Source organism: Pan troglodytes, chromosome 4 (assembly GCF_028858775.2).
Source record: "Pan troglodytes isolate AG18354 chromosome 4, NHGRI_mPanTro3-v2.0_pri, whole genome shotgun sequence".
Taxonomy (NCBI): domain Eukaryota; kingdom Metazoa; phylum Chordata; class Mammalia; order Primates; family Hominidae; genus Pan; species Pan troglodytes.
Window position 1 is genome coordinate 1,462,412 of NC_072402.2, and position 14,575 is coordinate 1,476,986.

Genomic DNA, 14,575 nt, shown 5'->3' on the forward strand with positions numbered 1-14,575 from the left:
CAAGCCTGGACAATAGAGTGAGATCCCATCTCTTAAGAAATAAAAAATAAAAAATAAATTGGCTGGGCGTGGTGGCATATGCTTGTACTTTCAGCTACTCAGGAGGCTAAGGTGGGAAGATTGCTTGAGCCCAGGAGTTGGAGGCTGCAGTGAGCCATTATCCCACCACTGCTGTCCATGCTGGGTGATGGAGTGAGATCTCATCTCTAAAAAATAAATAATGACCCAGCAGAAACCACTGGAAGCTGACCCCAGAGCAGGAACAGAAATATGCGGCCCTAAAGCCAGCAGCCGCACTGGTCTTTTCCTGTGAAGGATGGACACAGAGTCCATGTAACAAACACACACCATTCACACACATATACATGTGACCACACACCACACACAAAACCACACACATAACCACACCCCCCCACATATGTGCAACCACACACCGTACACTTGTACGTGTGACCACACACACATCGTCTATTCCCATCTGTCTCCTACACACAGTCTTTCCTAAGCATTTTATTTTAAAAAAAAACAGCACATGGCTTCTGCCATGGCTACCAATTTCCCTCCATCCTTTATCACAGCACTGTCCCTCACTGCATGTTCTGGGCACTTCAGAGCCTGCCCTGGGCATCTGCCCATCACCACAGCCTGATGGTGGTGCTCCAGTGCTGGGGGCTCCCACTTTGGGACCCATCTGTCTCTGTCACCCACAGCTGGGAAGCATTCCTGCCTCTCACTCCATCTCTCTTCTGTGCTCCACCCACCATCATTCCCATGTGAGCAGCACCCTTGGACACAGAGTGCTTCCATTCTAAATACTGCCTTAACCTCAGCTTGGGGGACCCGAGACCACATATTCTGCACACGGCCCTGACCTCGGGGTGCATCGCTGGTGACTGCAACTTACCCGTGCCGTCAAATCCCCATCCTGGTTTACTGAAGTGCAGAAGTGACATAAGTGCTTGTGAATCAGCAGGGAGCTCTTGGCCTTGACTCTGGTGGGACAGGAAGGAGAGAAACTCATCTCAGCTTTGTTGGGGGGCTCAGGGTGGCACTGGGGGCTGCACCGCATCGTGTCAGCACCACTGCTGTGGGGCACACATGTCTCAGAAACTTGCAGACCAGCAGCTCCTGGGAGGTTGTCTAAGTACTCCTGCGTTATGTGCAGTGGCAAATGTAAGAAGCTCCTCATGTAAAGGACCATGACTCTTTCCCACTGGGACAATGCAAAGCAGTGCCTCCACCCACCGTGTGAGACTTGCCCTACACCAGTGCCTAAGACGGGTTCTGAAGGTTGATGGCAGATGGGAGACAGGTCTGATGTGCAGCTCCCACATGGAGAGACAAAACAGCATGTGGAGACTCATACTGTGGCCTTTCACTCCCGGAACCACCACAGCAGCATACCAGAAAAAACAAAAAAAGTCACAGAGCCTTTGGAAGATGCCATAGGCCACTGCAAATTCCACAGAACAGGTGACAACTCTGCTGCTGTCTCAAAAGTGCCACCTCCTGGCTGGAGGCCAGTCAGCTCAGGACATGACAGCAACTCATGACAGAACAACCCTGCTCCTAGGAAGGAGAAAACAAGAGCTTATTCCACCTCCCGCAATATTCTGAATAACCAGAGGTCCTGAGTCTGCCCATGTGACAACTTCACTGCTAGAATAACCAGCCTCTGAGAAAGTCAGCACAGTAAACCTATCGACCGCCGAGGACCCCCACAGAGTCCGCTTCGGTCCCCTGTCACCTCCACCGGAGCAGGTGCTAGCATCCACAGCTGGGAGACCTGAGGACGGATCACATCACAGGACTCTGTGCAGACATTCCCCAGCACCAGCCTGGTAGCCCTGCTGGGTGGAGAGACCCAGAAGAACAATAGCAATCACTGCTGTCTGGTTTGCAGGAAGCTCCATCTCTAGGGGAAGGGGGAGTGCACAAATCAGGGACCACCCCATGGGACTAAAGAATCTGACCAGCAGCCTTGAGTTCCAGATTTTCCCACTGAAATAATCTACACACATGAGAAGGAATCAGACAAGTAATCCTGGTAATATCATGAAACAGGGCTCTATTCCACCCTCAAAAGACCACACTAGCTCCCCAGTGAGAGATCCAAACCAAGAAGAAAATCAGAATTGCTGGAAAGAATTCAGAAGGTTGATTATTAAACTACTCAAGGAGATACCAAATACAGGTGATAACCAACTTAAAGAAATTTAAAAATCAATACAGGATATAGATGAAAAATGCTCCAGGGAAATAGAGATCCTAAAGAAAACACAGTCACAACTTCTGGAACAAAAGACACACTAAGAGAAATGGAAAATGCACCAGAAACTTTCAACAGCAGGATCTAACAAGTAGAACAAAGAACTTCAGAACTCAAAAACAAGGCTTTTTAAATAACCCAGCCAGACAAAGAGGAAAAAATTAATTTTAAAAAAGAACAAAGCCTCCAGGAACTTAGGGATTATGTTAAACAGCCAAACCTAAAAATAGTGTTCCTGACAAAGCAGACAAATCCACAAGTTTGGAAAACTTATTTGAGGAAATGGTCAAGGAAACCTTCCCTGGCCTTGCTAGAGTTCTAGACATCCAAAGACAAGAAGCTCAAAGAATGCCTGGGAAATTCATTGCAAAAAGATCATCACCGAGGCACATGGTCATCAGGTTATCTAAAGTCAACACAAATCAAAGAATCTTAAGAGCTGGGAGGCAAAACATCAGGTAACCTCTAAAGGAAAACCTCTCATATCAGCAGCAGATTTCTCAGCAGAAACTCTACACACTAGAAGGGATTGGGGTCCTATCTCTAGCCTCTCCAAACAAAATAATTAACAGCCAATAATTTTGTATTCAGCAAAACTATGTTTCCTAAATGAAGTAGAGAAAATGTCTGTTTCAGAACAACAAGTGCTGACAGAACTGGCCACTAACAAGTCAGTCCTACAAGAAATACTAAAAGGAGTTCCAAATCTTAAAACAAAACCTCAAAATACACCAAAACAGAACCTCCTTAAAGCATAAATCTTACAGGACTGAGAAAACAGTAACACAAATTAAAAAACCAAGGTATTCAGGCAACAACTAGCATGATCAATAAAACAGTACCTCACATCCAAATGCTAACACTGAATGTAAATGGCCTATAAGCACCATCTAAAAAATACAGAGTGGAAGAATGGAGAAAAGTCCACCAACCAAGTAACTGCTGTCTTCAAGAGACACACCTAATGTATCAGGACTGAAATAAACTTAAGGTAAAGTGGCGGAAAAGATATTCCATACAAATGGAAACCAACAGCAGGCAGGAGGAACTATTCTGATACCAGACACAACAGACTTTAAAGCCACAACAGTTAAGAAAGACAAAGAGCAACATTATACGATGATAAAAGAATCACTCCAAAAGGAAAAATATCACAATCCTAACTATATATACATCTAACGAGGGACCTGCCAAATTTATAAAACAATTCTTACTGGACATAAGAAATGAGACTGATGAAAACACAATTATAGTGTCGGACACAATACTGCACTGATAGCACTAGACAGGTCATCAAGACAGAAAGGCAACAAAGAAACAATGAACTTAAACTATATCCTAGAACAAAAGGACTTGACAGATATTTACAGAACATTCTACCCAACAGCTGCAGAATGTACATTCTTTTCAGCAGTACATGGAAAATTCTCCAAGATACATCATATCATAGGCCACAAAACAAGTTTCAATGAATTTAAGAAAATCAGAATTACATCAAGTATCTTTTCAGACCACAAAGGAATAAAATTGACAATTAACTCCAAAAGGAACCCATGAAATTACACAAATATGCAGAAATTAAATAACTGCTTCTGAATGATCTTTGGGTCGACAATGAAATCCAGAGGGAAATTTAAAAGTTCTTCAAACTGAATAACTGTGGCACAACTTATCAAAACCTCTAGGACACAGCAAAAGTGATGCTAAAAGGAATGTTCACAGCATTAAATGGCCACATCAAAAAGACTGAAAGAGCACAAACAGACAATCTAAAGTCACACCTGAAGTAACCAGGGAAACAAGAACAAATCAAACCCAAAACCAGCAGAAGAAAAGTAATAACGAACATCAGAGCAGAACTAAATGAAATTCAAACAAACAAACAAACAAAAAACCACAAAAGATAAATAAAAAGGCCAGTTTTCTGAAAACACAAACAAAATTGATTGACCATTAGCAACATTAAGCAAAAAAAGAAAAGATCCAAATAAGCTCAATTAGAAATGAAATGAGAGATAGCACAACTGATACCACAGGAATACAAAAGATCATTTAAGGCCAATATGAACACCGTTATGTACACAAACTAGAAAATCCAGAGGAGATGGATAACTTCCTGGAAATATACAACCCACCTAGATTAAATCAGGAAGAAATAGAAACTCGTAACAGATTAATAACAAGTAGCGAGATTGAAACAGTAATAAAAAAATTGCCAACTAAAATAGCCAGGATGTATTCACAGCTGAATTCTACCAGGCATCCAAAGAAGGACTGGTACCAATCTTATGGAAACTATTACAAAAGATAAAGAGGGAATCCTCCATAAATCATTCTATGAAGCCAGTATCACCTTAATACCCAAACCATGAAAGGACATAGCAAAAAGAGAAAACTACAGACCAATATCCCTCATGAATATAGATGCAAAAATCCTCAACAAAATACTAGCGAACCGAATCAAACAGCATAGCAAAAAGATAATAACACCATGGTCAAGTGGGTTTCATACCACATATGCAGGAATGGTTTAATATATGCAAGTCAATAAATGTGATACCTCACATAAACAGAATTAAAAACAAAAAATCAGAGATCTCAATAGATGCAGAAAAAGCATCTGACAAACTCTGCCATCCCTTTATAAATAGAACACTCATCAAAATCAGCACAGAAGGGACATACCTCAAGGTAATAAAAGCCCTCTATGACAAACCCACAGCCAACATTATACTGAATGGGGAAAAGTTGAAAACATTGCCCCTCAGAACTGGAATAAGACAAGGATGCCCACTTTCACCACTTCCTTTCGACACAGTACTGGAAGACCTAGCCAGAGCAATCAGAGAAGAGAAAGAAAAAGCATCCAAATTGGTAAACAGGAAGTCAAATTGTCCCTGTTCACTGATGATATGGTTGTATACCTAGAAAACTCTAAATACTCATCCAGAAAGCTCCTAAATCTGATAAATGAATTCAGTAAAGTTTCAGGATACAAAATCAATGGACACAAATCAGTAACATTGCTATGTGCCAACAATGACCAAGCTGAGAATCAAATGAAGAAGTCAACCCCTTTTGCAACAGCTGAAAGAAAAAAAAAACAACTTAGGACTATACCTAACCCAAAAGGTGAAATATCTCTACATGGAAACTACAAAAACCTGCTGAAAGTGAACATAGAAAATGCAAATAGATGGAAACACATCCCAGGCCTGTGAATGGGTAGAATTACTATTGTGAAAATGACCACACTGCCAAAGCAATCCACAAATTCAATGCAATTCCCCTCGAAGCAGAATCATCTTTCTTCACAGAACAGAAAAAAACAATCCTAAAATTCATATGGAACCAAAAAAGACCCCAGATAGCCAAGGAAGACTAATCAAAAAGAACAAATCTGGAGGCATCACATTACCTGAATTCAAACTATACTACAAAGCTACAGTTACCAAAACAGCAGGGTACTAATATGGAAATAGGTGTGTAGATCAATGGAACAGAATAGAGAACCCATAAATAAAGCCAAATACTTACTGCCTATCGATCTTCAACAAACAAACAAAAAACATCAAGTGGGGAAAGGAATCCTATTCAATACAAGGTGCTGGGATGATTCACAAGCCACATGTGAAGAATGAAGCTGGTTCCTCTCCTCGCACCTTTTACAAACATCAACTGAGGATGGATAAAAGACTTAAGACCTGAAAGCATACAAAAATCTACAAGATATCATCAGAAAAACTTTTCTAGGCATTGACTTCGGCAAAGAGCTCATGACGAAGAATCCAAAGGCAAATGCAACAAGAACAAAGACAAATAGATGCAATTTATCTTAATTTATCTTTATTTTAAATAAGTACCTTCTGCACAGGAAAAGAAGTAATAAGCAGACTAAATAGAACCCAGGGAAAGGAAGAAAATATTCACAATCTGTACATCTGACAAAGGACTAATATCCAGAATCTAAAAGGAACTCAAACAAATCCGCAAGAAAAAAAACAAATCATCCAATTGGGTGTGGTGGCTCATGTCTGTAATCCCAGTCCTTACAGAGGCTGGGGCAGGCAGATCACTTGAAGTCAAGAGTTCAAGACCAGCCTGGCCAACATGGTGAAACTTGTCTCTACTAACGATACAAAAATTCGCTGGGCGTGCTGGTGGGTGACTGTAATCCCAGGTACTTGGGAGCCTGATGCAGGAGAATCGCTTCAACCCAGGAGGCAGAGGCTTCAGCGAGCCAAGATCATGCCCCTGCACTCCAGCCTGGGTGACAGAGTGAGACTCTGTCTCAAACAAACAAACAAACAACAAAACCAATCCCATCAAAAAGTGGGCAACATTCATGAAGAGACAGTTTTCAACAGAACATATACAAATGGCCAACAAGCATAGGAAAAAATGCTGAACATCACTAATTAGCAGGGAAATGCAAATAAAATCCACAATGCAATAGCACCTTCCTCCTGGAAGAATGGCCATAATTTTAAAAATAAAGAAATAACAGATGTTGGCATGGATGTGGTGAAAAGGAACACTTTTACACTGCTAGTGGGAATGTAAACTAGTACAACTACTATAAAAAACAGTACGGAGATTCTGTAAAGAACTTAAAGGTAGAACTCTCATCTGATCTAGCAATCCCACTACTGGCTATCTACCCAGAAGAAAAGAAGTTATCTTATGAAAAAGATACTTGCACCCACATGTTTATAGCAGCATAGTTTGCAATTGCAAAAATATGAAACCAGCCTAAAACAAATCAGTGGATAAAGAAAATGTGATATATATTTGTGATCTGTATATATGTAAATACCATGGACTACTACTCAGCCATAGAAAGGAATGAAATATCAGCACTCACACAACCTGGATGGAGTTGCAGACCATTACTCTAAGTGAAGTCACTCAAGAATGAAAAACCAAACATCGTAGTATCTCACTTATAAGTGGGAGCTAAGCTACGAGGATGCAAAGGCATAAGAATGATGTAATGGGCTTTTGGGACTCAGGGGGAGTGGTGGGAGGAGGGTGATGGATCAAAGTCTACACATTGGGAACCGTATACATTGCTCGGGTGGTGGGGGCACCAGAATCTCAGAAATCAACACTAAAAATCTTTTCCATGCAACCAAACACCTTGTTCCCCAAAACTATCGAAATAACATAAAAATAAAAATTATAACTAGGACTGGTGGGGTGGCTCACGTCTGTAATCCCAGCACTTTGGGAGGCCAAGGCAGGCAGATCATGAGGTCAGGAGATCGAGATCATCCTGGCTAACAGGGTGAAACCCATCTCTACTAAAAAAACAAACAAACAAAAAAATTAGCCGTGTGTGGTGGCCGGCGCCTGTAGTCCCAGCTACTAGGGAGGCTGAGGCAGAAGAATGGCACGAACCCGGGAAGTGGAGCTTGCAGTGAGCCGAGATCACACCACTGCACTCCAGCCTGGGTGACAGAGTGAAATTCCATCTCAAAAAATAAAAATAAAAATAAAAAGTTATAACTATATAAGCAAAGAGTATTGGAGGATATTTGTATAACCTTAGAGTAATGACGCCTTTTTAAAGCAAGACAAAAGGAAATGTTAACAAATTTGGCTTCAGAAAAGTCCACAACCTCTACACTGTGAAAGATCCCATAGGGTTCGTAATAAGCAAAGAGCTGTTACGTTTGATAATCCAAATAACCCAACTGTTGAACATTCATTCACACAACAAAAATGTTCAGTCGTAATTGTAGTAAGGAAATGCATATTAAAACATTATATATTTCTTTGAATAAAACTAAGCATATTGTTAGTGTTTCAGAGTGAGAAGAGCGACAGCGTTGAATGAAGTGTGAACTGCTCCACCCTTGTGAGAAAGTAATCAGAAAGAGTCTGTGAAGATTGAAAATGCGCGTGCCCTTTGACTCTCAGCTTCCAAAATAAAACGAACCGCACTGCACAGCACTAGCTCAAAGACGCTTCTGGAAACCCTGTTTGTGAAGCCAGCCCTGGCCCTGTTGGGTGGGGCTCCGGGTCAAGGCACTCCCAGTGCTCCCATTTACTTAGCACCTTGACTCAGGAATGGGTTGGACTCTCAGAGCTTACAATTTCTATGAAACACTATTAGAGATCATAAGAAATACATTCAGACTCACAACTACCCACATGTTCATGGAGAGATGTAGAAATAAATAAGCGGGTCTTACTCTTGTGTGTTAGTTCAGATGTTAGTTATGAAGAAGGGAGTGAAGAATGTAGTTTCTGCAAGTAAGACAAGCACATCGAGATAGATAATTTGGTATAATTTAACAACATTAAACAAAACTATTTTATCTTCTACTGCATCATCCCATGATTTCAAAATGTCTCATCATAGGTGAATTATTTTCCAAAGTCATTTGAGTTAAGAAAAGAATACAGCTATTCTTCAGAGCGACCAAGCTACTGCAGGAACCTTGCAACTTACCCCTGTGCAGATGAGCCCAGGGCGCCATCTCCTTGCTGTGGGGCAAAAGAAAATTCGTCACATGAAAAAAGAAGTTGCTGACATGCAGCTGATTCTTACATAAAAGTCACGTCTATTATTTCTGGGTTTTGAGGAATGGTACCTGGAGTTCTCTTGGGTCCTGAGTTCAGATCTCAGAACCACTTACGTGTGCACGTGTTTTCATTTCTCTCTGGTGAGAAACTGGGAGTGGGATTCTGGTCATATATTAGACATTTATCTTTTAAAGAAATGCCAAACTGCTTTCCAATATGGTGGCACTTTACACCCTCATTTAACTCCCACTAGCAAAAAATGCAGGAGACTTGAAATTTCTCTACAACTTCACCAGCCCTCGGTGGTGTCTGTCTTGTTGATGACAAGCATTCTCCTGGGTGTGTGGTAGTATCTGATTGTGGTTTTAATTTGCAGCTGCCTGATGTAGAATGATGTTTTGCAGCTGCCTGATGTAGAATGATGTTGAGCATTTTTTTCCATGTGCTTATGTGGCATCCATGTATCTATACATCTACATCTACCTTGGTAAGGAGTTTGTTCAAATCTTTTGCCCATTTTTTATATGTATGTATGTATGTATGTATTTTTATTTATTTTTGTAGAGATGTTCAGGCTGGTCTTGAACTCCTGGCCTCAAGCAATCCTCTTGCTTGGCCTCCCAAAGCACTGAGATTATAGGTGCTTCCCATTGTGTCCAGCCCTCTTGCCCATTTGAAAAACTGGGTTTTCTGTTTGTTTATGTTTTTGTTTGTTTGTTGTTTTTTTACAATTGCACTTTGAAAGCTCTTTGTGTCTTTGTGTATTCCGGACATCAGTCTAAGACTTGAAAATATTTTCTTTGCCTGTGGCTTGCACAGGAATGAACACCTGGCTTTACTGTGCTTTGCTTTACTGCACTTCACAAATACTGTTTTTTCACAAATTGAGGGTTTGTGGTGACCCTGGTCAAGCAAGTATGTCGGCACCATTTTCCCCGCAGTGTGTGCTCACTTCAAGCGTCTGTGTAAGCAGCTTTTAGCAGTAAAGCACTTTTAATTCAGATACATAGTTTTTAGACATAACGCTGTTGCACACGTCATGTAAATGTAACTTTTATAAGCACTGGGAAACCAGAAATTCATGTGACTTGCTTTACTGACATGTTCACTTTATTGTGGCTTTCTAAAACCAAACCTGCAGTATCTCTCATGTGTGCCTGTATTTTTATTTTCTTAATGGTGACTTTTGAAGAGCAAATATTTTCAATTTTGGTGAAGTCCAAACTATGATTTTTTTTTTAATAGGCAGTGATTTTGGTGTCAGATCAAAGACAAGCTTTGTCTCACTAAAGATCACAGAGATTTCATTCTATGCTTGTTTCTAGAAGTGTTCTATGTTCAGCTTTTAAGTTTAGGTGTCAGATGGATTTGGGGCTAATTCTTCTGTGGGGAATGAAGTGATCCTGGGTAATCTTTGTACAGGTATGAAGAACTCAATCATTCTTTTTTCTTTTCCATGTGGATATCCAATTGTTCTAGTACCACTTGTGGAACTATAATTTCTCCCCATTTAATGATTTTAGTACCGTTATTTAAAGTCAATTGACCATAAATGAAAGCTTTAACTTTGGACCTTTCTTCTGGTCCATTTCTCTATATCTGTCTCTGTCGGCGCCACACTGTTGTTATTACTGTAGCTTTATGTCTCTCTCTATGTCAGCGCCACCTGTCTTTAGTGCTACAGCTTTATAGTAACATTTAAAGTCTGGTTGTGTAAGTTCTCCAATTTCATTTTTTCTCAAAATCATTTGGCTAGTACAGTAGCCTAGGTCTTTCGAATTTGCATATACATTTTAGGACCACCTTGTCATTTCTGCTAAAACAGACGCCTGCTGGGGTTCAGCAGGGATTGTGGTAAATCTGTAGATAAGTTTTGGGGAAAATTGCCCTTTTAATAGTATTTTTTTCCAATCTATGAATGCTGTACACCTTTTCACTTAATAGAGCATCTCTGACTTCTCTCAGTCATGGTGTGTAGCTTTCAGTGTACATATTTGCACAAGGTTTGTTAAATTTATTCTTTTTGTATTAGACTATGAAAGGAAATTTTAAAAATATAACCCGGATTTTTCATTGCTGGTGGATAGAGATGTGCGAGTGTGTATTTTAATATGTGCCCCACATCCTTGTTAAGTGATTTAATTATCTTAACTAGGTCTTAAAACATACTTTTAGGTTTCGTTGCCTGCAAATAAACACAGTTTTATTTTGTATTCTGTGTGCCTTCATTTTCCCTGCTGCGCTGTGCTGGCTGGAATGTGACTGTGATGTCAAAAGTAGGAGGAAAGGGCGTCATCACCTGTGCCCAGCCTCCAAGAGAGGGTCACCAGCCTTTCACCAGTAAATGTCATGTCAGGTACACAGGGTGCTTTCCTATCATTCCTAGGTCACTGAGATTTGTTAAAAATCATGAATGGGAACTTGCTGTTAACAAACCCTTTTCTGCATTGATTGGCATGATTGCATGGTTACCGTTCTCTATTGGACTAACGTGCTGAGCTGTAGTCATTGATTCCTAGGCCTTAAGCCACTGCTTACCCCTGGAGTGATATCACTTGGCCACAGTGCACAGTCCTGCCCCATGCTGCTCAATTTGGTTTCCCCAGGTCTTATCAGTGATCTCTGCCTGTGTTTCCTGAATGTATTGGCTTACGAATATCTGGCTTTGGTGTCAGGTTGATAGTGGCATTGCTGAATGAGTTGGGAAGTGTTGCTTCCTTCTCTGTTTTCTGAAAGAGTCTGTGTGTAGGTGGTATTGTATTTTTTCTTTAAATCTTTGCTGGAATTCATGCGTGAAGACTACAGGCCTGGGATTTTTCTTCACCGGGAGATTTTAAATTAGTACTTCAGTCTCTTGGCTGTTCTATGTCTATTTAGACTTTCTATGTCTTCTTGAGTTAGTTATAATAATTCATGTCACTTCACTGGAAAGGGAACTAACTTCCTTAAGTTAAAAATCATGTTTCAGGCCAGGTACAGTGGCTCATGCCTGTAATCCCAGCACTTTCGGAGGCCAAGGCAGGCGGATCACCTGAGGCCAGAAGTTTGAGACCAGCCTGGCATGTCAAAACCACGTCTCTACTAAAAGTACAAAAATTAGTGGGGCGTAGTGGCATACATCTGTGATCCCAGCTACTTGGGAGGCTGAGGCAGGCAAACTGTTTGAACCCAGGAGGTGGCGGCTACAGTTAGCTGAGATTTCACCACTTCACTCCACCTTGGGCAACAGAGCGAGATTCTGTCTCAAAAAAAAAGATGCAAAAAGCACATTTCAACTTTGGAGGATGTATAGTGCAGTATAGAAATGTCCAGGAGACTCAGTTCCTTTCCTATCTTTGCACTAGGAAGTCCGTGGTGCATGACTGGTGTTTATGTTCACAAAGACACATAGACACAGCCATGCACAGAGCCTCACACACAGACACACACACACAGCAGAGTCCACGGGCTGCATCGGCCCTGAAGTAAAGGAGCATGGCTGAGAGTACCAACCACCGAGTGACCTTAGACATTGTCCCAGGCCTGGAGAAATGGAGCAGAGAGACAGGTGGTACCTGGAGAAATCCTTTGTCCATTTGCACGTATGGATCTTTCCTCACTGCTGGATGTTTTGAACTCTCTTCTTTGCGGGTATTAATGAGATACTCAAAGGTGGTCATCTTCTTGGCCTCTGGAAAGGGAAAAGGAGGAACAGGACAAGTTACCAGCCCTGCGGCTTTGCACGGCGCCCACAGGACAGCTCAGCAGAGTGGCCAGTGCCACTGATCCGGCCCCTGCACAGGGAGAACTGCTCCGCTCAACATGCAGGCCCTGTGAGGTCAGGATGAGTGCAGGTGCCTTGTGGGCCCAGGTCTGCAGCTAGCTGATGGTCAGCAGGAGGGGTCTGCAGCTGCGACCTGGGGAACGGTGCTGACCCATGGCCCCCTGCCTGCCAAGGCCTCATTGAGCTGCATTGTTAGTGGTGTCAGAGATGAGCTGTCTCTCACAGACCTGGGTCCCCCATACCATGCAGCCTGAGAGGCTGCTCCAGATGCCCTGGGATTGCTGGCAGGGGTAAGAGGCCAGTTCAGGAGGGGCCGCTCTGTCTGAGGGTCCAGGTGGCCTGTGGGGTTCCCCACATCTGGACACTGGGTGGGGCGCACCTTGGGGGATGCACAGAGACCCCACAGTCGGAGGACCACGCAGTGGGGCAACCACCCCGAGGAGCTGGCTAGCGGGTCCTGGGATCACACACTCCTGAGCGTGCTCAGAGCCTCAGGCCCAGGAGGTGAACACAAGTGCTGTGAGTGCCACTCAGCACAGCCTCTGATGGCGCTGAGACAGGTCACCATCCCTGTAGCCCTGCGCAGTGCCCACAGGACAGCTCAGCAGGCCGGCCAGAGCACCATCCACCCGGCCTGTCCTGCGGGCAGCAAAGCAGCCCAGGGAAGCAAAGCAAAACCTGATACACCCGTTTATCTAAAAGAGCCGTCTTAACAAACGTTAATAAAATGGGCTCTGCACCTATTTCAGCCACGAGCTTCCATGGAGGGGCCAAACTCTCCATGCTTCTTTCCCTAAACACCAACACCATGAGAGCCGATGTCTTGTGACTATTTCTGGAGACTGGCACGGCCGCCCACAGAGGCCTATTTGCAGTGAGGAGCAGATGGCGGTGGGCGCCCTGGGGAGCCTGCGGCCAGCCCAGCCCTCACAGGATGCGTCTCACCACAGCCTCTCCAGTCCTGTGAGGTAGAGAAGAAGCTCCTGGCCATCCCGGAGTCACTGCCCAGGGAGGCTCTGGGTCACGGGGGTGGGGACGGGCCTGGGCGTCCTGCTTCCAGGCATCCTGCCTCCCGCCCACAGCAGCCGCCTGCCTGTCCCTTCATGTTTCTGCCACACTTGGTCTGGGCTTTGCGTTCAAGAAGCCCGTTCCAAGTGCAGCGCCTGGCTCAGAGGACAGACCAGGTCGTCCCTCCCAGCCCCGCATGGCTTCAGGCCCACTGCACTTCCCTGCTCTGCCGCCTGAGGCAAGGGCCAGCTTCTCCGCAGCACAAGGGCCAGCCACACTTGTTTGTGTCTCATTCTTCATCCTCTCCCCGCAGCGTGCAGGTGACCATGCCTCACCCAAAGGAGCCTGCAGCCCCCCACGTGCTCAGCACACAGTGGGCATTGACTATTTTAACCCAGGGAAACATTTTATACACAAAGTTGGAAAAAAATGACAAGTGCAGACTTTGTATTACTGGGCAGTTTGAGCATCCCTTAATCTGCGGCACATGTGGATAAGACCATGTGGCCTCGGCCCAACCTCGGCCGATTCTCCTGTTGTGGGGGGACTCACCCTGACTCTAAGCATCTGAGGGTGAGAGATTTCCTGATAAGGACAGATGATGAATTCTGGGTGGAGTGAAACTCCAGAAAAGCCTTCATAGGTGGTAAACCCAAAAATATTTAAATATAAGAGAGATTGCTAGATAATTCTAGAAAGTACTTTAAAAAATATTCCTGATTCTAAGAGGGGTGGAGAGTTTTGAAGGAGGCCCAAATGACTTCTCACTCTTAAGGGTTTCAGCTTCAGGAACAGGCAGCCTATAACATTCTACAAGGCAGACACGCATCTCCATGAAGTTACACCTGAGGCTTTAGTTCCATTCCATTCAGTAAACATATCCTAAGCACCTATTCTATACAGGCACTGGCCTTGACATCCAAAATTAAAACTCTGAAAACAGCACATTCAGCACTGTGGCCGTAGGATTTAATCCAGTGATTTTCATTGCACTTTCATTGAAA

General features: G+C 43.2%; 1 protein-coding gene across 8 annotated transcripts in view; it reads right to left on the reverse strand.

Annotated features, from left to right (window-relative positions):
* The window catches only part of ZDHHC11 (zinc finger DHHC-type containing 11), an 84,790-nt gene that overhangs the window by 29,701 nt on the left and 40,514 nt on the right, over window positions 1–14,575 (reverse strand). For all 8 annotated transcript variants that reach the window (XM_063811051.1, XM_063811047.1, XM_054684128.2 and 5 more), the window contains exons 7-9: window positions 12,355–12,470; window positions 8,727–8,761; window positions 905–992 (exon numbers count right to left, since the gene is read on the reverse strand). In XM_063811051.1, coding sequence (XP_063667121.1) covers window positions 905–992; window positions 8,727–8,761; window positions 12,355–12,470 — 239 coding nt within the window. The remainder of the gene's footprint in view (window positions 1–904; window positions 993–8,726; window positions 8,762–12,354; window positions 12,471–14,575) is intronic.